The sequence below is a fragment of the Labrus mixtus genome, chromosome 1, assembly GCF_963584025.1.
Source record: "Labrus mixtus chromosome 1, fLabMix1.1, whole genome shotgun sequence".
Taxonomy (NCBI): Eukaryota; Metazoa; Chordata; class Actinopteri; order Labriformes; family Labridae; genus Labrus; species Labrus mixtus.
In genome coordinates this window covers 8,616,249-8,641,349 of record NC_083612.1, presented here as the reverse complement: position 1 = coordinate 8,641,349, position 25,101 = coordinate 8,616,249, and the positions used below count along the sequence as shown (strand labels likewise).

The 25,101-nt window shown below is 42.3% G+C and overlaps 1 protein-coding gene and 1 non-coding gene across 2 annotated transcripts; one reads left to right on the top strand and one right to left on the bottom strand.

Moving 5' to 3' along the window:
- On the top strand, positions 1-23,347 carry serinc4 (serine incorporator 4). Its single transcript, XM_061053614.1, has 11 exons — positions 1-835; positions 9,318-9,485; positions 10,513-10,691; positions 12,116-12,195; positions 12,971-13,064; positions 15,602-15,813; positions 16,263-16,358; positions 20,553-20,679; positions 20,801-20,913; positions 21,543-21,696; positions 23,108-23,347. Exons 1-11 carry the CDS (start codon positions 707-709, stop codon positions 23,313-23,315), a joined length of 1,560 nt encoding a protein of 519 aa, XP_060909597.1. The 5' UTR covers positions 1-706; the 3' UTR covers positions 23,316-23,347.
- trnar-ccg (transfer RNA arginine (anticodon CCG)) lies at positions 22,570-22,642 on the bottom strand. Its single transcript has one exon. It is a non-coding gene; the product is annotated as a tRNA-Arg (tRNA).
- Positions 23,348-25,101: the final 1,754 nt, after the last annotated feature.

Here is a 25,101-nt window from a genome sequence, read left to right as displayed (position 1 = left end):
ACGTGGCCTCTTTCTGTGACTGACACACACTCTCAGGCTTGGACGGGGTCTTGGTCTGGGTCGGTGGGGGTCTGTAGGTTGGGGTCTGTAGTGAGATGTCAAGCATCTCAAAGTCTCATGAGGTAATTGTTTAATTATGTAAAGCTGGATTTAACTCCAGTATTTCCCAATCCCATTCAACTGTTGCATTTGTGCGGCGGCCGCTGGGGGAGGGGAAGGGAGGGACAGATGGGACGGACACATGGTCCCTGTCATCATCATCCTCCTCCTCCTCCTCCTCCTCCTCACCCCCTCCTCTCTGCCTAATCTGAGCACTGGGGGGGGGGGGGGAGACTGTGGGTGAAAGCACCGGGCATTCGCCTCCATCTCTCCCTCTTTTCTGGCAGCACCCACCTCAGCCCTCAGAGCCAAAGCACGCAGGATGTGGGCAGAAAAACAAGTTCTCCCCCTGTGAGGCTGGAAGAGGAGCAGCTGAAGCGGCGCTCATGCTGAGGCTCTCGGCTGCAGCGGGGATCCCAGCAGGACTAGATTTACTGTTAATCCATCAGAAGGAGCGTGCGGGGACAAGCTGCTGGACTCTGGAGCTTTACTTTTTCTTTTCATTTTTCCGCCTGGCCTGTTGAAGACTTTGTGTTCTGTTTGTGCTCTCTGAGGATGTGAGGATGCCATCTTTGACGGCTCGCTGAATACAACCTGCGAGAGCTGGATGTTCATGGCCAAATGTAGAGTGAGAGCGGCCGATGAAAAGCAGTGTAACGGCACGATGTCAGCCGCTCATCAGGGGATGAACGGCAGCGGCGTGTACAACTACTTCCTCAACATGGTGGCCTATCAGGTGAGAGCTGAGGAGCAGTAGGTGGTGAAAGTTTGAAGAGTCACTTTAACACGTTCGGGAGAGTGGAGTATTTGATCTTATTGGATGATTATTATGATTATTTATGAACTCTTGAGTGTTTTTTTATTTATTTTTATCAATACTGGTCCAGGGTATTACTTCTTTAAAATACTGCTGAAGCATTCAGACATTTTTCCTTTTGAGACATTTAGTCGTGGCAATAAAACATTGTTGAATTACTCCCTCAGAAATATGTCTGTGATGTTAAATACATGTACAAGAGAAATATATCTCGTTCCTTTAGACCATAAGCCTCATCAGAAAGCCTACTCAAACATTTAAAGGCACAATATGTAGAATTTTATGACAAAGTTTACATTCAACTTTGTAAATTAATTAAACATTAATTTGCTTTCATTACCTCAAATATTTCCGACAGTTATCAAAACCAGAGAAATCTGTAATTTTATAGTTGTAACGGGACGTGTCTTGTCGAGGCGTCCGCCATGATGAGCCGCCATGATTGAAACGAAACGTTTATCGTTGCCGTGGAAACACCAGATGTTACTTCAAAGACGGCTGCATAAGGAAGCGTGAGCTGCTACTGAAAGCTGCCGTACTGTTGCTGTATGCGCTGCTGTGATAAAAACGTCACGTCATTTATACTCGGATACATCGTCGGTAAACGTATTCTCTTTCTCAGGTCGGTTTCAACAGCTCGTCTTCACTACGTCAACGCGGAGTTCAGTAGCAGAAAGAACTCCCGTGATTCCCCGCTAGCCTCGACGTCATCTTTTGTCATTGTAGTATTGATCGAAAGCCCCCTGGTGGTGGAATCTACATATTGTATCTTTAAAGGAACATGTCTTCATCGTTATAACCAGACATGTTTTCTTCCATAATTTCGGGATTTTGTAATTGGAGATGTTTTTGTATAGATTGTGATCAGCTGATATCACCCATATTAAAATATATTTTTTAAATTATTTTAACTAATATATATGAATAATAGGATATCATAGGTTAGCACTCTGCTCCTTTAATTAGTTTGAGTATATAAATCTATCAAAGGTACTTGTGTTATATAGATCGAACATTTTCAGTGTTATATTTTATTCAACATATTAGAGCAGTGGTTCTCAACTTGTCAAGCCTCTGGACCCTCCACCAGCTCCTCTATGAAAAATAGCGACCTAAATTTCTGATATTTTTCAACCGATCAGATTTTATTTAATTCAAAATGGTGCAGTTTGCTTCTGTCAAAGGTTGTGTACCTCAGACAGAAGCAAGAAACTGAACAGAAACACGTTTAAAAAAGACAGACTTTTCAGGGCACATGCTCGCGACCCGCTGATGACACTTCCGCGAACCACTTTTGGGTCCTGACCCACCAGTTGAGAACCACTATATGAGATTTTGGATTATTATTTTTAAATCTTTAAAATGGATACACCATTCTGATATTGAAGCTTTATTTTTTTGGGCCATTTTTGCCTTTAATGGATCGAACAGCTGAAGAGAGACAGGAAATTTGGGAGGAGAGAAAGTTGGGGATGACAATGCAGCAAAGGACCGAGGTCAGAATTGAACCCACGACCGCTGTGATAAGCACTACAGCCTCTGTTCATTGGGCGTGCGACATAACCATTAAGCTATACGACGCCCCTGTGATATGTAGCTTTGTCATTTTGGAGCGATTTTAAGAGTTTTGTTCAGGATTTAAACCACTATGTCAGTAATTTATTTGAACACAGATCACTTTGAACGACATGTTCCTTTATATAAGGAATCATACACACTCTGAGTCAAACATCAGGAACATCTGCACACTTTGGTTCATAATGAAATGATACTTCATGGAGCTTGTGATGGTCTCAGTTGCAGCTGTTTTAACAATCTGCTGAGTTGTGTTTAAGGAGTCATTTGCTGAAGCGCATCAGGTCATCTTGTCTGTTGTTTATGTAGTTTTGAACACCAACAGAACATACTTCTCTCTTCCAACTTATTTCTGCAAAATGTCTGCAGTCTCGGCTTTCTGACCACAGATAGACTTTAAGTTATCAGTTGATTGTTGCTCATGGAAATGGCCGAGTGATGATCTGCCAATTAGGTTATTTATTTGCATTTGCAGGTAAGTAAAGCTCCCAGAACTACAGGAGGAGAAGAAAACACAAGGTCAGAAACTGAAATGTTAGAATGTGAAGCAATCATCTGATATGTGTGACTGCACAGTGTTTGGACTCACAGTGTCAGTATCATTATCAGGTAGCAGGTTCAGTTGTGCTCAAGCTTTTTCATTGTCAGAGAGTTGTGTTTCCAGTCACATATGTAACGAGTGTTGTTGGAAAAAGCATGTCGAGTGTGTTAAACTTACTTCTAATGATGACAACACTGAGTGGGAAGATGGAAAAAACAACGTATACCAACATGTGTTACATCATCTCTGAGTATGTTCTGACCTGTCTGAGACTTTCGTCTGGAAGAACACTGGTTCCACGTGAAGACTCAAACTTTACACAAGAGTTACACATTTAGCATCATTCTCAGAACAGCTAAGAACCGAAGCTTTTAGCAAACGTCACACAGGAGGAGGAGGAGGAGGAGGTAGCCTAGTGTATTTGTTGGGGACTATTTTGAGCGGTGGATTAATCCACATTTGGTGCTCTGGTGAGTATTTGGGGCAGCAGGACGGTGAGTCAGAATAAACTGTAGTGAAGGTGTCAGAGGTAATTGAGTTACAGGTCAGACAGTGCAACAGAGTGGCTCGTTGATGTAGATATTAGACAAACAAGGGAGCTCTATTCAGAGGGAGAAGATACATCAGGTTTTGGAGATTCAAAAAGTGCCTGTTAGCAATGTTAGCAGTGCAGCTGTAAAATTTGAAGGTCTGATATAGAAAATGGATGTATGAATCATTAGGTTTAAAGTTGTAGTTTCATCCAATAGCGTATATTTTAGATTTGACCATAAATCTGCAAATAACGGGGCTTCAAAATGCAAACAAAATATTCATCTGGAAAGGGGTTTTTGGATTAGAATAATTTATTTCTTCTTCTGCTAAACAAACTACAGTGTCTGTAAACCAGGTCCGTTACGCACCGTATTGTGAATAACTTGTATCCTCCATGAAATCAAAACAAATGACTTATCAAGAAATTCACCCCCTGTATATATGAAGTGCGCCGATAAAGACATGAACTATTCAGACCAATTGTTTTTTTTGTACCAGGCTGTAAACAGGTTTATTTCTGCTTTAAAAACTGGCCTCTTTGAATTGGTGTGTATGTGACTTCCGGGGCTTCTGCAGCCAGCCTCTAGTGGACACTCGAGGAACTGCATGTATACACTTCTGCATGGGACGTTGCTACTTGATTTAGAGCAAAACAAGCTGTTTTTGAAGGTTAATGGCCATTCTGATTTTTATGGAAGTTTAATGAAGCTCGTAAATTTAATATTATTAATACATCTTTAAAAGGTCAAGGCTGTAAATAAGAAAATAAAGCATGATACTATGCGAAGCTAATGATTGTAAAATTATACATTTGTCACAGTGAACATGTTAGCATGCTGATTTCAACATTTTTGTTCCTGTGCTGCTGCTGCTGTGCCTTTTTCAAAGTGTCAAAGATGCATCACTGTTCACTGAGTTTCAGTGGGATTTATTGACAGAGCGTAAACAGCTTTAATCTTTGAAATCATATCTTCATACTGTTTGTAAGATGTTGATGTATTTCGGCCATTGTAACAGAATATTCTAGTCACATTAGATGAAACGCTCAATGGCTTTATCCCAAATGAAAAGCTAGATGAACCCCATACCTCTCTGGGTAAAGTATTGTTTCCTGCCTGTGTGACCTCATTCCTCCCACGCTCCGTCTGGTGAAACAATGGTGACAGCTGCATACCAGTGTCCATACTTCCACTTCCAATATGTTAGAAAGAGTTTAAGTAAGACCCAACCCATGCATGTCAACTGCAGCATACCAAATATACCAGGAGCGTCCAACTTCACCTGGTCACACTTTGCCACATTGAACCGACGTGCTTCTAGCTGCTGTGAACTAACAGTCCTCTGTGCATGACGTCACATCCACTGAACAGCACAGACAGCAAAGACAGCGGCAGTACTGACTGCAATGGATGTATGGTTAGTAAATGTCCACAGCTAATATTATGACAAAGTATTATGTCTCAGTTGCAAGGATGCTAGATGCAAAGTAAACACTTATTTTTTCGATTTATTTTTTGGCTTTAGCCTTGATTTAAATAGAACAGTGGATAGAGTAGGACATTAGGAGAGAGTGGGGGATAAACCCGGGCCACCCACTTGGTGGACTACAGCCTCTGTACATGGGGGGTGACCTAACCGCTAGGGCTGGGTCATCAGCACCCCCAAACTATAAACTTTGTAGGTGTGGCTGTAAAATATTGTACTACCAAAAACATTAAGCTGGTCTGGAAGGCAGAGCCCATCTGTAAAGCTGAGTGAAGACAATCAAGAAATATCAAGAAATGAAAGAATATATAATGTGCAGTTTTCTTATAATTCACCACTTTTATTTACAGTGAAAACAAGTTATCAATCACTTGTGAATAAAGAGGATTATCTCCTGTGATTTACTGATACAACTAAGCAACAGAAAGCAATATAAAAGCAATTTTGGCATGAGAGATACATCCACATACTCTAAGGAATTAATACAATATTTAAAGGAGCAATATGTAACTCTGACACCTGGTGTTTAAAATGGGTACTGCAGTCTAAATTCAAAACATTATAGAGAGCTGTCTCCCCCCGCCCCCTCCTCTCTAGAGTCGATGCTCACGCAGGTTGCCATATGGTGGACACTGAAGCTTCAGTGTTTATCCAGCTCTGCATCGGTCTGTAAACCTTTCTGCGTTCTAACCTCTCTCCATTTTTCAAAAAGCATCTCCAATATTGATCCTAGTTTGAGCACGTTTCTGCTCGTGGAGCTTATTAGAAACATGCAGAGGCTTTTTAGGTCGGGTACAATCACTTCTATCTGAACCACTTCTCTTGCATCTCCATCGCTGCAACACCTGTTGGTTTGACCTGATAACTGGTCTCATCTCTGGCAAACCGAGGGGGCGTCCAAAACGGCCGTGTGGTGGGGTCTTAAAACCGCCTACCTTCTCTGGTCCAAACAAATCCAGAGCATTCAGGACCAGAATCTAAAGTTAGAAGGAGGACATACTGGCTGCTGCATTGTTGTCAGAGAAGCCAGCACTTCAACACAGCATGTTTCCTTAATGTCTGATCATCATTTCAGTCACTAGATATCTCACGTACTGCTTCTTTAATCATTCGCAATCAAACAACCTGGATTTCATTCTGCTCTGTTTCTGGAAAAAAAGACAGTTGATTTATTTGAATGTTTTCAAACCTGCACATGAGCTTTCATTACGACTTTGTTTCTCTGTGCATGAATAAAGTATGCTCAGACTGGTCACTGTTTGGCCTTTATGTATACAGTATGAGTCACTGTATTAGATGGAGGCCTCTCATTATTAATCCTGTATTATAAACTTTAAAGTAGGCCAGAGGACGCCGTGAGCAGCGGTGAGGACGCTCACTGAACACCTGGCCGCCTGCACGGAAGGGAGCTTACTTTCTGATTTTGTCTTCATTCCTACATTTCAGCTAAAATATATTTTTTTGGGGGGGGGACTGACAGTTTGATGAGTTTGCAAAAATCACATTATTGACCTCTCATGTCTTGGAGCGCACATTGAGCCACGGGGTTTATAAATGGGAGATTTAATAGAATTTGACGGACTGCTGGATTAGATATACAAACTTCTAAGTGATTTTTTTTTTTTGCATTGGTTATAGTTTACGAACACAGGAAAGCCACCAGCCTGTTATGCAGCCAGCAAAATCTCATGTATTTAATCTTTTTGTAAGTCCTGCATGCTGCGTGAGGTCTGCAGCAGCTTTTCACTAAAGTAGGTTATATATGATGAATATGTCATGTTGTTTTGACGCACGCTATAGTTCTCGTTTGAGGTCGTGACCAGGAATAATGTTTATTGTGATAATGGGTCATTATTTAACACACCTGTGTGTGCGCTGTGATGATGCAGGGCGAACCTGACGAAGCTACAGGTGAAACACGTTACTCACAATGAAGTGACAGTGAAGTCATTTTCCAGGGTACCAAGTCAGCATGGCTAGCTAACGTTAAATAACAGCTAAGCGAACGTTAATCACACAAAATGACATCACATGCCGAGTACGGAGTAACGTTAGCTAGCTAACTAAGTTGCACAACATTGGCCGAGTGAGACTTTTGTTACTAAAGAGAGCCTCCATCTCGTCTCGTGTTTCTGCTAGGTTTTTATTCCGTTATATTGCGCCACAGAAAAAAACTATTTAAAATGTTTTAGCAACAATATGAGCTCATCTAAAGTTCACAAGCAGCACTGCACTTCCTGGGGTCCACAGCAATACAACCGGCAAGTCTGATCTTCATCGGAGGAATGGTGGCGTAGAAACTCGACCAACAGACACACACACACACACACACACACACACACACACACACACATATCCCTGGATTTATATATAGATGAAGTCAGAAATAGTTGATGAGGACGTTGTCGGATGTGAAGCACTGAGCAGTGAACTGTCCCTTTAATCATGATTCATCTCCCTCAGGGTCGAATCATTTTGAGCTCTCTACTGTACACGATTGAAGCTCTTATTTTTATTCAGTCCTCCATTCAATGAGAAGATGTCGGATAATCTCCCTCCGAGTTATCCATCAGATTAACACATGCGCGTGATGATTACTAATAATTCTGGATTCACTGCAACAGCATTCATAAAAAAAATAATAATATTGCAGTGTGGGAAAAAATATTTCTCAGGCTGCACGTGTTGCATCTGACTTCATGCATTCATGTTGAATAGCTTGGTATTGGAAGTGACAGATCGAGACAGCTACATTAGAACAGCTGACACTGCGTCTCTCCATCCTTCGTCCCTGATCTTTCAGACAGACCTGCAGACTGTAATCTGCTGAGTTTGCTGCAGCATCAGACAGATGTGCGTGCAGGTTTTTTTTTTTTTGTTTTTTTTTGCCTCCTAAGATTTAGTTCAGGATCAGCAGGGATGGGCTCACATCCAGTCGTCAGAATCAGAACCAGCCAGATGCTGATGGACTCGTAAGATTAATCTGCTGCTAACTGCTGCTCTGCCAAACGCTCCCATCTGTGTCAAGTTGTCTGATTGTCTGACCTCCAAACTTCTTCAGACAGCTTGAGTTCGGGGTCCTGGCTCACCCGTCACAAACTGCTCACATTTGAGTTGCGCTGTGTTGTCTCAAACCTGAACTGTCATTTAGTCTCTCTCAGAGCTACGGTACAGACGACTGGCTGGAATTTTGATTTCTTTTTCTCAGCATTTTCCCCTCATGTGACCGTCAACAGTGCAGAGTCAACAGAATATCTCAAGACTGTCTTCAACGTGTCGACATCTACATGAACAAAGATTTAGTTTCCTAACTGGCCTCAACGATGTGCATCCTCAGAGTCATTTAGTTTTCTTTCTGTGGTTACATTCCCTGAGACGCCTAGGGGATGAGCGGAGTAACGATGTAATAAAACCAAGGGAAAAGAAGGAGGAACTAAATACAAGCAAACGTTTAAAGGATTTATTACAAACTAAATAAAACATGTACAACACAAAAGAAGCTTCTTCCACAAAACACAAACAAAAAGAGAAGCCGCAGTCAGGCAACTAATTCTTTTCCAAGTTTCCGAGTTGTTGTTCCGGGTTGAGCAGGTGGTCATGTGCATTTTACAACTCGGAAACTCGTTTTTCCGATGTGTCCGACACCACATGGATGCAGCATGAGGACTCAAAAAGACACTTCCTTCCACAGAACGAGTACGCTGAAGGTGTCAGGCGTCTTGAAATTTGCTTACTGTCACGACACCTGAACACACACGCAGCCAAATGGCCTCCTCTCTCCTGCTCTTCAAAGCTCAGCCCGTGATTGCTAAGTTGCCACAGGTGAGGCTGAGAAGCAGCGCCTGAGGAGCACACAGGAGAGAGAGAGAGACGGAGAGAAAACACAATGACACATACACAACACTACGGCACCTAACACTGAGTATAAAATAAACTCCAGAAATCAGCTGACACTAATGTGAGTCTCCGCTACAAGAATCAAGATATTAGTCAAATTGAAACGTCTCTTTGTGGCTCCTTGTCCTTCCACTGTAGCTCAGCACAGAAACCTTCACTTCTACAGTTTCATGTGACCTTCACACGGCTTTCTGTAGGACCACACTCGGTTAATTTCCTGTGAGTTACCGAGGAGACGACCCCCCCCGGCTATGAAGTCAATTAACCTGCACGATGAGTTTTAGTATTGTGTTGTTCGACGTGTGTGTTTTGTGATTATTTGGATGCTGATCTCCCTCCGTCCTCCTCCTCCCTTCTCTTCTTCCTCAGATCTGCTGCTGCTGTGGCCCGGCTCCCTGCTCGCTCTGCTGTGCCTTCTGTCCTCCGGTCAAGTCGTCCACCAGCACGCGGATCATGTACACTCTGTTCCACATCATGAGCTGTGCCGTCTCCTGCCTCATGCTGTCCCAGACCGTCTCTGAGCTCGTGAGGGAAAACGTGAGTGGTTACTGGATCTTATCCCCCCCACCCCCCCAGCCTTTATAAAAGTCAAATACAAGCACAAGAACACTTAATTCTGCCCTCTTAATGTAAGTCAGTGTTTGAGAACATCATTAACAATATTTAATCAGAAATTAGATCATTGAATTCCACTGATTGTATTTTTTTGTTGTTAATTGTTGTCGGTATATCAAGCTTAATGTCAACTGATTATCCACTTGAAGACATTCATCCCTTAATTGTTGAGCTGTAGAGGAATAGATGAGACCCTGGAGTTCAGCTCTGCAGTCTGTATCGAGCCCTAACAGGGTTAGTGATCAGCTGCAGGGGGGATAGATTGAGAAGACATCTGTGACATGTTTATTAATGACATGAGATCATGTGAATGTAGTCAAAGATGCAAAAAGAAAAAGATCCGATAAATGAAATGAATAAGTTTGGAGAAAGTCAGAGAGCATGCAGACTAGGGCTGTGCATCGTCACTGGCCTCCCGATTTGATTGGATAACGATCCATGATTTGATTTGACTCGATGCTGCACGGCGGGTTGCATCCTCAATTTTCTGCACATGGTAACGTTTCCATGAATGAAGACAAGCAGTCAGATAAACAGGAACTCCCTTTATTACTATTCAGAAAGTGTTTCATAAATCAATATCAACATAAATGTCTTTACTTTGCAGCCAATTAAAATCCAAACTATAAACTATACAGGACATTCAGGCATGTTGTGCAACAAGTGGCAAGTTAAAGTCATGAAGTCTAAAAAAAAAAGCCAAATGGGACAGTTAGGTTCAATTCCAGCGTCAACCAACCAAACATATCCTGATTCTTCTTAAATCTGGGAAATAGCAGATCTTACTTTGCTTACAGTTATATCTCACTTTGATCTTTTTGTGAATGTCTTTATTTTAGTTTAGACTTTTCTTAAAATGTAATCGTTTGGGAGCCTTAGTACAGACAACAAGGATCTACTCTTAAAACTAACCCCCCTCCTCCCCACCCCTCCACCTTGTGTGTTCCAGGTGCCTTTCTTTAACGTGGTGTGTGACCAGGCGCACGGCGGGGGGCACTGTGAGATGCTGGTCGGCTACTCAGCCGTCTACAGAGTCTGCTTCGGCACTTCCTGCTTCTACCTGATGATGGCGATCTTCCTCATAGACGTGAAGTCGAGTCAGGACTTCAGAGCGCTCATTAACAACGGGTCAGTGCTGCAGGGTTTCTTTCTCTGAGACAAATCATGAACAGATTTTTCAAGACTTTGATGGTGCAGATTATGGATGTCATTACAAACACAAGATTTCACTTACAGACTGAAATAGATAGAAATAGATTTCTGAATGTTTATCTTCAGAAATCCAGGGTTGTTCAACCTGCCCGTCTTTAAATACTTCCTGTGCAGAGAAAGTGTTCTCACTCTGGGCTCACCTGCTGCTCTATTTAAAGCTCGTTGTTGTCACACTTTCCAGAGCTGTCGATTAGAGAGCTGACGTCGAGCTGGGATTAGGATTTGTAACACTGGTCCTCTCTGCGTTAAGTCTACTCACTTAACGCTTATCAGAGCCTCGGGGAGAAAAAGGTTTCAGGGTCTTTGGCAGAGGTTACAGCTCGGCCTGCTCTGTGGGGGGAGGAGGGTGGGGGGCGGGAGGTCAGAGGGTGACCCAGTGCCCCACTGAAGGAGGCATGTCCTCTTTAAGAGCACACAGCCCACAGGGACGTGGAGGGATTTTATTAAAGACTCGATCTGTAATTCTCTCACCGCAGAGACTGCTGCTTTAATCCAGTAAACTGCAGAGCTATGTCGTCGAAGAATAAGCCTCCATGTTAATGTAAACCTTTTTCATACAAGTAGAAAATATAACAGAGCTCGGGTTTGTACTTTTTACTGAATATTTAGAGCTTTGCAGTATTACAATGAAGAACAAACACAGTAATACACAAAGCTTGAGAGTACTTTTTTAAACAACAAAACATTTGCAGAATATTTGTCCTAATCGACACTAAATGCATCGGGGGCCTCTAGTTGAGACCTGCCCTTTATCTGTCCAAAAGGGACCAGGTCTTAAATTGGGATGGGCTTTTATTTGAAGTTTTACGGTAAGGATTTGATCTAAAACAAGAAATGAATGATAGCTAAGAGATTATTCCTGAACTGACATCATTTGACCATATAGTGTTATTGCTTTAAACATGAAAAAGAACTGTTTGAATATAAACCTGATCAAAGTTTTCACACTTACTTTACATTCGGCTGCCCACTGAGACATTTTTGGAAAGAACCAGCGAAACTAAATCATTCTGGCACAAAAAAATGATAATTCAGTCAGGACCACTCTCTATTTTATTGCAGAATGGACATACTGTTGTGGCGTTGAAGGCTCTGCTATAAGGATGCTCCCTGAGCAGCATGCCATAGGTTTCCTGTGATGATGAGCTGTGATTGGTGCATGAGTAAGATGGAAAAAGTGATTTGATCAGCTGGCTGTCAGCTGATCACAGCCGGGGCGTTTGACTTCTGTGTCCTGCATGATGAACTAACGCAAAGCTTTATTTACAGAATAATTACTGTCTTCAGTTTTAAACTCGTTCAAATGTACCTGTGATGTCTCTCCACATGTTGACCTTCAGCTTCTGGTTCCTGAAGTTCATCACCCTGCTGGGGACGTGCACCGCTGCCTTCTTCATCCCAACAGAGTCTTTCTTACATGGTGAGCATGATACTTAGCTTTTATATTAGAGTCCCTGCATCAGATTTTAGAGATAATATCTCAGGACATTGAAGCCCATCCTCGTTATTTAGAGGAACTTATGAGTCATTATTTTCAGGCAATTAATCATCATTTTAGGAATTTGTTCATTATTTTGCATCATAAAAGTCACAATTTTTAAAGCAGACTTCATTACATTTTATGATACAAAATTTTTATTCTGAGCTCGTTGGTCATCACGTGTAGATATTGTCTCATTTTAAAATGTAAACATTTAATTTTGAGAACATTGTTCAATATTTTAAGAGATTCAGAAATAATTTTAGTTACTTTACACATGAAGTCATTATTTTATCATCTTCAGATGGAAGGTCATGTGTTAATTTATCCCACTGATGGCAATGATTTCTGTTTGGATTTGATTATAAACTCAAATTTAGAATTAATATGATGATAGTGTGAGTGCACCTCCTTCTGTGTCCTGCTAGAGGGCGGCAGAGAGCCACTCCCGCCCGAAATTAATCTCCTCAGGTCCGTGAGTTATTGGATCATAAATCTGTGCAGCCAGATTTCACTTTGTTTAGGAACAATAAATCTGTTGGTGATTCAAGTCTGATATCAAAGCACTGATGTGATTTACGGATCTCTCTCTTTCTCTCTGATCCCTCTCTCACTTCCCTGAAATAAATCACACTTGTCTTTTGCTCGTCTCTCTCTCTCTCTCTCTCTCTCTCTCTCTCTCTCGCTCTCTCTCTCTCTCTCTCTCTCCTCTCAGCTTGGCATTACGTTGGTGTGGTGGGAGGATTTGCCTTCATCCTCATCCAACTCATCCTCATCACAGCTTTTGCACACACCTGGAACAAGAACTGGTGAGTCACAGAGTCCAGAAAGTGAGATATTATTTGTAGGTTTACTTAAGTTGTGTGATAGTGGAATACATCCTGACACAGAAAGCATTTGGGAAAATGTACAACAATCTGATAATGGATAAAACTTCCATATGAGTATTCCAATGTTTGGCAGGAAGAGGATGGACGCAGCTGTTGAGATACTTTTGTGTGTCTTTATGTTAATCCTGGGTTTGGTCTCCGCACTTTAACGGCCAAAGAGATCCTAATATGACTGCAGACATTATTATATTATATTCTGTATTAGACCAGTGTTCCCAACCTTTTTTCCTTGGAGCCCCACCCTTACATCAAAGAAAAGCTCCCCCCCCCCCCCCCCCCCCCCCCCCAGGACCCACAGGACAAAAAGTGAAACATTGCTTTCAAAGGTTTACACATGGAAAAAACTCAAAAGCAAGAGTATTTATCTAATATCTAGTCAAAAATATTTCATTACAGGGGCGCAGGAAGCGTAGTGGTTAGTGCGTGCACCCCTTGTACGGAGGCTATAGTCCTCTAAGCGGGCAGCTTGGGTTCGAATCCGACCTGTTGCTCCTGATTTCCGACTCTATCCGCTGTCCTATCTCTACCATAAAGGCACACACAAAAAAGCCCCCAAAAATATTTCCTCACACTTTTTAAAAGCCAAATCAACCTGAAAAGTCCTGATAAACATCTTATTCTGAGATATTACAACACAAACAAATAAGGCCTGAGATGTTTGGATGATCTGGAAGTCAGACCTCGTCCCTCAGCTTCACTGCCTGACTTCCCGACTGATGCTCTTTCCCTATGCCTGACTTCAATCATTTGATGCAAAAATCTAAATCAAGTCCTGCCATAAAGACATCTCTTTGAATCATTTTGGGGTGACAAGCAGGAAAAAATACATTTACTTCACAAAAATGTCAGTTATGTTTGCTGACTTTACTCTGATCCGGTGGTCCTCAACTTGTCTATCCTCAGGATCCACCACCTCCTCCGTAATTAGAAATCATTTTGTGAATTTTTTCAACCACTCAGGGTTCAGTTTGGACCTCAGACGGAACCAAACATAACGCAGCAAAGAGACAGAACGACCCGAACTTGTATAAAAAGCCTCATAGACTTTTTGCAACATGCGATCCTTACACTTACAAACACATACTGCCTGCAGACCGGATCACATCTGGAGAAAACAGTCCGTCCTCCACACTGTGGTGATGATGGATTCATCTTCTGTCTAACATAACTTTGTAAATCACACAGATTGACTTCAGCAACATCTGTATCATCCACCCAAACATCTGGAACCTAAAATTTCTCCTTCACATTTTTTGTCATTGGTGGATTCAATTTCTGTTCACATGATTGCAGCTTGGCTCTGTTTGGTACCCGACAGTGGACAATCTCTTCTTCTGATTCTGCTCCTCTACATTTTATCTTCTAAATCACTTCAGTCGTAAAACATATTCAATAGAAGATAAATATTTATAGCAAAGTGGTTATATAGACAGATGTGGAAGAAGCTCTCAGCAAATCTCCATTACATGCACATTCAGTGTAGAGCTGAAACGACTTATTGTATTGTAGCAGCGTTTCTTTGGGTGATTGTAAGTTTAACTCTTTGTTGTCTTGCCGTTATCACTCAATAGACTTAATGAAATATACCTTCAGGTGTGGGTTAGCAAGAGCAGGAGGACATCTTCTGCAGTCCGTCTGGTACACTTTTAATATCAGTCTTGTAGAATAGCCTGATATACAGTCAGAGGTGCTGCTTGTCAACAGGCAAGACAGGCAATTGCTTGGGGCCCCAGACCAGTAGGGGGGCCCCAAAGCAGCGGGCGTGTATGTACAAATTTTGCAATGACGGTAGGAAAACCTCCATAAGAAGGCGCCATCTGACTGCACTCATTCTTGTTGGCATGCTGAACGGAGATTGGAGGGCCTTTCAATTGATTTTTGCCTAGGGCCCCAACAGGATCTAGATTTTTTTGGGGTCTGCTGCGGTGCCCAAGGCAAAAAATTCCTATGGGGCCCTTCCAACCTGCACCCCTGACATAACATGTTGATCCACTTTAACGTTTAACGTTTGTCATCCCCTTGGGGCGCCCTACTAGCCTGGGGCTCCAAGCAGTTGCCTGCCTTGACTGTGGTAAAGCAGCGCCTCTGATGACATACATATTTTTTATTTTATTTTATTTTATTTTATTTTATTTTATTTTTATTTATTTTTATTTTTATTTTTATTTTTATTTTTATTTTTATTTTTATTTTTATTTTTATTTTATTTTTTAATTTTTTTAATTTTTTAAATTTATTTATTAGTGTTGTTTATGTATTTGTATGCCTCTAGCTGCAAACAAATTTCCCTGTGGGGACAATAAAGATACATTTGACCTTTGATACACAGACCGAACAAAGACATCAATGATCCAACCGTAACCATGAGCAACCTTAAAGGCAAAGTGCAAACACAATATGAATAGAAATGTCCTCTGTTAAATGTTTCTTTGTATTCTTATTTTTTTTGCTCGCAGGTTGACCGGAGCAGAAGAGAACAAGCGTTGGTATCTGGCGGTGACGTGTGCCACCCTCTTCTTCTACACAATCGCCACCATGGCCTTCACCTTCATGTACAAGTACTACACGCACCCCATCGCCTGTCAGTTCAACAAGGCCCTGCTGTGGGTCAACCTGGGGCTCTGCGGCCTCATGTCCTTCATAGCCGTCACACCGTGCGTGAAGCAGAGTGAGTCGATGAAAACACACACCACACTGTCTGTCATCAACGCTCGGCGGTGAAATAACACTTAGTGCAAAACATCCCCCCCCCCCCCCCCCCCCCCCGTTGAAACCAGAGCTGCTGCAGATAATAATAATTAGATGTAAGATAATATCACCTGTTTCTCTCAGACTGCAGACCTGCTTTGTCTGCACATGTTTGTTGTTTTTTATGATTGAAACTTACAGCTGCTGCAGAGGTGGAATAACTAAGTCCCTTAATTTAAGTGTTCTTGAGGTTTTGGGACTTCACTTAAGTGTTTACTTTTAAATGAACTAATTGAAGAGCACATATTAGTCACTGCAGTGTTGTTATTTTTGAGGGTGATGGTAAAGGATTTGAGTTTGGATTTTTGAGTATACTGACCTGACACACTCTCTCTCTCTCTCTCTCTCTCTCTCGCTCTGTCTCTGCAGAGCAGCCTCGGTCCGGACTCCTCCAAGCCTCCATCATCAGCTGTTACGTCATGTACCTCACTTTCTCTGCGATGTCCAGCCGCCCGCCGGAGAAAAGTAAGACAACAAACCAGACACAGAGCAGAAAACACAGAAACAGATCTGCAGAGCTCCGCTGAGACACTGGACTCAGGTCTCTGTTCAGTGTTAACACTGACACACAAACCAGACTCTGTTTGCCATGTGTCTGTGTTTTACAATGTTACAATTCACTTAGCAGACACTTTTATCCAAAGCGACGTACATCAGAGAGTAAATACAAAACTAATCCATTCATACACCACCACCAAAGCAGCAGGAGCAATGTGGGGTTATGATGTGTCCTAGGGCAATACACTTAACCCCGCATTGCCCTAGGACACATCAGACATGTTGCTCAGCTGGGGACTGAACCATCAACCTTCTGGTTGAAAGGCGACGACTACACCAACTGAACCACAGCCGCCCCTGTAATGTCTTTTTTTGGATTATGGATCCCAAAAGAAAGTGACTCAGTGTCTCATGGCCTTCAGCCGCTGAAACCAGCTCTAGAGAGTGGCCCTCCCATGGCAGCCCTGCAGCGTTCTGACTTCTAAAGAGCTGGCCAATCAGAAAAAAGTGGGCACATGGGGACAAGAGACAGCAGCTTAAATTAACCGTTTCAGGCAGAGGTTTTTACTGACACCAGTGTAAGATAAATAAGAAGTTTTTTGTTTTTTTTACTGCAAATCATGCAAAGCTACTCTACAGGTTTCACAGACTGACAACATGAAAGATGAAAATGAGAATGATATAGGATCTTTAAATTCAAATGATGACTTATGCAAAGAAGCTTCAAATGAGCTTAGACTGGTGACCACAAACTTGTATTTTCATGTGTAAAATTGTGGGAATCTGAACCTCTTCTTTATTTTCAGCAGCCTCTTGAATCAAAATGTATAAAAATATCTTCTGTGTTACCTTCTTATCGTGTCCCATATGACTTACTACTGAAGAGCCCACACACACACACACCAATAGACACACACTCTTATTTTAAAATCCTCCATAATTTACCTTTAATTTCCACATAATGACTCACCTGTTGGCTTCAGGTAAGACAAAGAGCCTCCACATTACTGAGACATTAGTGCAGCGGCTTGTCAGAGGGCCCCCGTCTTATCCTGGGTTTACATCTTAATGGCACGCATGCAAACATAACACACACACACACACACACACACACACGCAGCATACAGACACAGATAATCTGGGATGAGATGTGCTCTGACATGCAGCCTGCTGAGCTGGTGGCCTGTGGTGAGGGCAGACTGAAGGATATTTGTTTCACATTCCTCATGGATCCATTGACAACATAATAACACAGGAACACAAAACCTGGCAGCGTCGTTACACATGTCCTCACGGTGATGAACAGATAAAGTGCGATATATATTGCTCTGAACTGACAGGAAACTCCTCCGTTGTTTATTGGTCTGTTGTATGCAGCCGAGGAAAAGTCAGACAACACAAGAGGTTAAAGGACAAACGCACAAAACACAGGGTTAAAAATCAGTTTGTTTAAGATTGGCCCAGTAAGAGGCGGCCGGTCAATAGAGGGCGCTAGGGCACCGTCCAAACACTCCCCACAAGGAGAACAACAGACCTTCACTGAACACTTGACAATCTCGTGCCTCTTATTATTAATATCCATCTCTTTGTAGTTGTTTGTGTTTCTTTCTGGTCATTCTTTATTAGTGTACTCAATTCATTCTTGGTCCGGTCTCGAGACAATTTTTTGAAGATCTTATCTCTGAATGGAAAACATTTTTACTCGGTCTTTTCTCAGTATCAGACTGGGTGGACTGGATTTTAAATAAAGACCACCACTGATTGACTATTTTTCCACATCATTACTTTGATTAGAAGGAAAACGCCTCTTTCTAAAAAAAAAAACCAAATAACTTCAATTCATTTGTAGTTTTGATTTTTATCCCCCGGTTATGGCCGTAAACTTTCCGGTGTTACGGTCTAAGTGAGTGACACGCCAGACACCCAAGATGATGATTTTTCTGTGATATTTGTCTTGATCTTGGTTTGTGTGGTCTTGACTCCAACACTATTCTTTTCTCTTTGTAGATGTTTTTTTGATACCTTTCTATGTTACTGTTGCATGTTTTAAGAGTTGTCTGATATTGTTTCAATGACTTTCAGACAAGAAATCTTCTCACCCACATAAGATGAGGCAGTTAGTGAGCAGCCTTCTGAAGCCCCCTTTTGGCCCAGGGGTCCCCGCATATGCCTGTTCTGTTATGAATCCACCTCACAGGCCTACAGAGATCCACTGGCCTTTAGCGGCCCTCTCTGGAACTTTAATATCTTGACGGTCCATCTAGGTCTAGTCAGCTTTGTCATTTCTTGTCTTTGTATTAAACCTGCAGATGTACAGTAAGTGTATGTGTGTATGTGTGTGTGTGTATGTGTGTGTGTGTGTGTGTGTGTGTGTGTGTGTGTGTGTGTGAGTCCTGGGGCAGCGCAGGACATTGTAGCAACTTGTTGAGAAAATATGCACTCTGAGTCTGTCATAAAAACACCTTTTCACTTTTCAGACCGTGAACCATCACACACACACGCACACACGCGCGCGCACACACACACACACAGTCACACACACACACACACACACACACACACACACACAGTCACACATCCTGGCACACTCCACTTCCACTGCTCTGCAATATTTAATTTCCACCTACTGTTGCTGAGTTTCCTTTTTCAGCTGCCTTAATTCACGGGTGCCACACCTGTCATGGTTACATTGCCACGGGGAATGTGTGTGTGTGGGTGTGTGTGTGTGTGTGTGTGTGTGTGTATGTGTGTGTGTGTGTGTGTGTGTGTGAGTGTGTGTGAGTGTGTGTGTGTTTTAGGCAAAGAAATCCATCCTCCTTACTATCTTCTTAGGCCGAGTCTGTCCCGGAAGGCTTATTCTGCTTGATGACCTCACCATGACAAACACACACACACACACACACACATACACACACACACACACATACACACACACACACATTTCTGAGAGAAACAATTAGCTCAGAGTGGAATTGAAAAAAAACAACTCAAGAGCAGGATATGTTCTCTCTCCCTTGGCGACTCTTGACCCGTGTGTGTGTGTGTGTGTGTGTGTGTGTGTGTGTGTGTGTGTGTGTGTGTGTGTGTGTGTGTGTGTGTGTGTGTGTGTGTGTGTGTGTGTGTGTGTGTGTGTGTGTGTGTGTGTGTGCACCATATGAGTCCTGTAATTAGCCAGTGTTTTCATGGAGCTCAGGTCCCTTTCCCGCCTCACAAAACACCAACATAAAACTTCTCAGGAATCCACAGTCGTCTGAAACAGCTCTTTAGAGGTCGGGCTTATTTGTGTGTGTTTTGGTGTTAGAGCTTGTGCACATGCACGTGAAACCAAGTTCAAGTTCATTTCTGCGAGCGCTGTGTGTTTGCCTGAGAGATTGTCCAGAGGCCGAGTCCACGAGGAAGATTCCCAGAAGGACTGAGTGCAGCTGAGACCCCCTTTGACAGGAAAGGAAAGAATTTCCCAGGAAATGAAACGAATCAAGTGACTCAACACTTGACCTTCATGTGACACTTTTAATCCGTCGTGCCTGCTTGAAAAAATATATCTACAGTCAAAGAGAATAATTCATGTTTTTGCAAAACACCTGCTGTGGATGGATAGGAGAAAAACAAGATTTAGTCCAGAGTGGACTTAAGTGCACTGTATACATTTCTCACTCCAGAGGTCTCCATAAGTGACAGGTGCAAAATATTTTCAAAAGACAGAGACTTATGTGATGGTCCTGAATGGTCTGTATTTATTTTAACCACAGAAGGTAGGCAGTCTTAAGGCACCCCCACACGGACATTTTGGATGCCCCTCGGTTTGCCAGGCAAACGGCAAACCAGCAGGTGTTGCAGCGATGGAAGCAGGCGAGAGAACCGGTTCAGATAGAAGTGATTGTACCCGACCTAAAAAGCCTCTGCATGTTTCTAATAAGCTCCACGAGCAGAAACGTGCTCAAACTAGGATCAATATTGGAGATGCTTTTTGAAGAAAAATGGAGAGAGGTTAGAACGCAGAAAGGTTTACAGACCGATGCAGAGCTGGATAAACACTGAAGCTTCAGTGTCCACCACATGGCGACCTGTGTGAACATCGAATGTTGATTAGAATATTCATGATGATGATGATATCGATGTGGCAGCATGAAACTAAACGTGCTGTTTTCCTCTCTGTGTCAGTCGTGTATCAGGGCATGAACATGACCGTCTGCTATCCCAGCACGGGGCAAGAAGGCATCCAGAAGGAAGGCAACGCTGTGGCAATAATCGGAGCGTTCATCATGTACTGCTGCGTCCTCTTTGCATGGCGAGTACACTCTTCAATTTTTTAACAACAAGTCAACTAATACATGTTTACTTTTCACATCCCTTAAAGGAGAAGGTATGTGGGAACAAGTGTGTTTAAATCTAACTTCCTCCGTCCTCAGTAATGAAGCGTCGTACCTGGCTGAGATGTTCGGTCCGTTTTGGATGATCAAAGTTTACCGCTACGAGTTCCAGAAAGCAACCTGCTGCTTCTGCTGCCCTGAGGAAGAGGACGGTCTGTACTGATGCATTTATTAATACGTCATCTTTTTAATGTGTGTTTTCTGCACGATAAGAACTAACGATAATGACAGAAAACATGGTTAAGAAAACGCTTAATGTCCCATCTGTTAACATGGAGGAACCAGGCTTTTGGGGAGCTTTCTATATTTTGGCTTCAATGATGAGGAGCTGTCACGTTGTCCATCTTTTTATACAGACTATGATATCTACATCAAATATCTGGTTTTATGACTTAAAGGAAGAATGTGCGACTTTTTGATCTAGTAGCTGTCGCCCTTGAGCCCTCAAGCTTCTCACTCATTGTAGACAGTCATGAGAGACATCTACAGAGTTTTGATTTCTGCTGTATTTATGTGTAAAATGTCGCTCATTCTTCCTTTAAAGTAAATGTCATATTTGACTTTGGCCAATGTGCTCAGGTTTGTAAATGTGTTGACAGTCTCAGGTCCATAATACTGTCACCGATGTTTTATTGCTTCTTTTAAGTTTGATGACTACAACAGTTTTCTGCGTCTTTGTTGGGAATATCTGCACGTCCTCTCAGTTTAGTTTGAGCCGGTTTGAAACGTTTTGCTGTTGCGATGAGAGACATCCTGACTTTTATCAACATGTCTCTTTCAGCTGACGAGGAGTTTGTGATTGACGACGAGAACAAAGGATGTCAGAAGGTCATTCATAATGAGACCCAGAGAGTGGCTTACAGCTACTTCTTCTTCCATTTCGTCTTCTTCTTGGCCTCGCTCTACGTCATGATGACCCTCACTAACTGGTTCAGGTTAGTTGGTTTTTTTTACAGCAAACCTCAGTCTTTTAACCATTTTATGTGATTCCTCAGGGATTGAGTGAATACTTCTAGAGCACTGAGGGATCAGGGAAGGTGGGGAGGCGTTGTGTTTTTTATGTTTGCTTAAAGGGAAAAGTAGGAGAGGGTGTCATTTAGTCTTTCCCAACTTCACTTCATTCTGCAGTTTAACAGCTACAAATTAGGAAATAAATTAAGTAAGAAGATATTCCATTAAAAGTGTAAAGCCCATGTTACACCCCTCTGCAAAGTGGTCCTATGGGGTGAACATTTACCCCCAAACTGACCCATACTAAACAAAAAAACACACCTTCAAACTACTGAATCTGTGGTATTTACTATTAATTGGCACACAAATCACTTAAACATAAAAAAAGATCAACTGAGGAATAAATGAACAGAACAGAACAACACATAATCCCCATCCTGGAGTCACAAACCACCGGTGGTCTTCACTCCAACAGGTTCTGTCTTCTGTCTTCTGATGTCAGCTCAGAGTTTGTTCACCCTTATGTGCACCCTGTTTATAATCAGTATCACCTGACGAGCTAGAGAGGCAACAGACAAAGAGAACAGAGAAACGTACAGCGGGAAAAGTGCATGATTTAGAAATCCTGCCTCTGTAATGTGTGGAAGCTCAGCATGGCACAGAAAATGTTCATTAAGTCAGATGTGAGTTAAGCTCAACAACCGATACAGACACACTTCAGCTAGCATCGTCTTACTTTATCCAAATCATTTCCATTGGTGAATGATGTTTGAATTTATCATTATTATTGAAAGCCTTCTGGGGCTGTAGGGACGACGTAAGTCAGGTGACTGTATAGATGTAGTATTTAAGCACATTGACCCAGGTGGGACTTGAACCCACAATCCCCAGCTCCGGAGGCTGATGCCTTGTCCATTAGGCCGCTGGGCCCTACATGTGGCAGAAACCACTTCAAGACTTAAAGGAAACAGATTTACTTTAACATTTTTCCAAATAACTTTTGTTCAAGTATTGAAACAAGTTTTGCAGGTAGCAATAAAAGTTTGCAGGATTGTAAAAAATAATAAAAATTGCCTTCAGGTTTAGAAAGGAGCACATCACAAAACAATCATTTTCACACATGATAAAAACGTCCTTCCTTTGTTGGTTTTGCAGAAAAAACCAACAAAGGAAAGTGAGATTAAAACGATGCTGGAAACTTTTTTTCCCACCGAGCCTGAAGCCACAAACAAAGAGGAGGAAACAACAGATCCGCCTCGGAGTTATGATTTTTATTTGTCTTAAGCAGAAAGTTTGAATTCCTGAAAACATATGATCATGTTCCCTCCTCGTCCTTATGTTGGAGCCGTGTTGTTGTGCAGGAGGTGAATTTAATCTGTGCTCTACCTCCTGCAGTTATGAGTCAGCAGTGTTGGAGACCACCTTCACCCACGGCAGCTGGTCTACGTTCTGGGTGAAGATGTCGTCGTGTTGGGCCTGTGTGATCCTCTACCTGTGGCTGCTGCTCGGCCCCCTGTGCAGCTGTCAGACTGAATCCAGACCTCGACGCTCGCGCATCAAACGCCGCGCGGCGTCCTCCCGTCACGTAACTGTCAGCGTCTGACACTCTCTGGGAGGGTCCGGCAGGTCGGAGGCCGACAGGGCGCTATGTGGACGAGAGGTCAGGTGACTCTGACCCCCCTGTGAGAGGGGGTTTTCAGGAATGGATCCCACAGAGCTCGCAGAGCAGCGAGAAGGACCAATCAGAGGGCTTAAAGCTCCGTGTCCTAATAAACAAAGAAGACCTGAATACAGACCTGATGTCACAGGAGGAACAAACATGAACATAAACCACAAACAAAGACTGGATGTTGTTTGGAAACACACTTACAGTATGAATTGCCAAAGGGATCAGAAGAAGTGGACTCTCTCTCTTTATGATGTGGATTACAGTAAGTGGGTGAACAAATGGAAACGTTTATACATTTTTACTCTTATTGTAGTATTATTTGAAATGCATGTTTAGATTTTTTTTTTTTTTTTTATAATATACCAGAAGAGGAATTCTAAAATATTTGATTTGTAATATTTGCTCCAGAGGCAAACATTTGACAGTTCTGTTGTTCCTCTGATCCGAGGCGGGGCAGGTCGTGGTGAGAACATGAACAAATCTTTCTGCTTGGAAACAGAAAACTTTGGTTTATTGAACCCAAAGTTTAAGTCTCAAATCAAACATTTAAAACAAGAGGTGATCCCGACATTCAAAAGAACAAATGTTCAAAATGTTTATTGTCTCTCCGAGCGTGGGTATAAACGTTTGGCTCCATTCAAAAGAGTAAATATGAATAAATATGACAGACATACAAAATATGATGTAATAAAACTTATTGCAGTAAATAGTTTCAGTAATAAAATAGTAATACATCAAATTATGAAAAAGGTAAATGGACTTGAGCTTGTATAGGGCTTTTCTAGTCTTCTGATGACTCAAAACAACTTGGGGTTCAGTGTCTTGCCCAAGGACACATCGGACATGTGGCTGCAGGAGCTGGGGATCGAACCCCCAACCTTCATGTTGAGCGACGACTGACTACCACTGATCCACAGCCATCCATAAGTGAAGTACTACTTTTAAACCCAACACTATTAAAGAGAATTTGTGATGTTTGGAGGACTGCGTAGAGCTGAAGCAGGATACATCTCCCTGTGGAGTCCGGACACTGGTGGTGCTGCTGGTGGGGGCTTGAGGACTTGCTGAGACCAGATGGACGGTCCTGTGAAGACTGGGCGGAGATGGGGAGGTGGAGGGGTGAGCTGCACAACAGGGGTATGAAGGAGAAAGACGATGAGGCTGAGACACCACCCTATTGGTCGAATGAGATCAGCTGATGAGACGACTGATTTAGCCGTTAGCACGTAATGAAAGGGATGAATGAGAAATAATCAACAACCGGGAAAGCAAAACATAGTCTTCCTGACCGAACTTAAAGCTAGAGTGATATTTTAATTGATGCAATAACAAACCAGAAAACAAGGAGACAAATAAAATAATTCTTTAAATATTTTCATTCACTCATAAATGTTTTATCTTCTTTTACCTCGGAGCGGGAGAGCTTCAGGATTGGTTCTTTTTTCCCATCCAAAGCCAAAGAAAGATTTGTTCATGTCTCTAAAGTGAAACCTGAAGCGTCCAGGGTCTTTAGAATAGCAGATGTTTCTCTGTGTATAATTTTTTTTTTACAAGTATTGCTTATTAAATGCTCAGTGACAGAAGGAGTGACTGAGCGACTGAAAGGCAGCTACACAGAAATATATGATGTTCTCAAAAGTTCAACATAAAATATGTGTTCAACTGGGACAGAAATATTTTTGATCTTCACTCTTAATGAGGAACTCCACTGATATTGAAG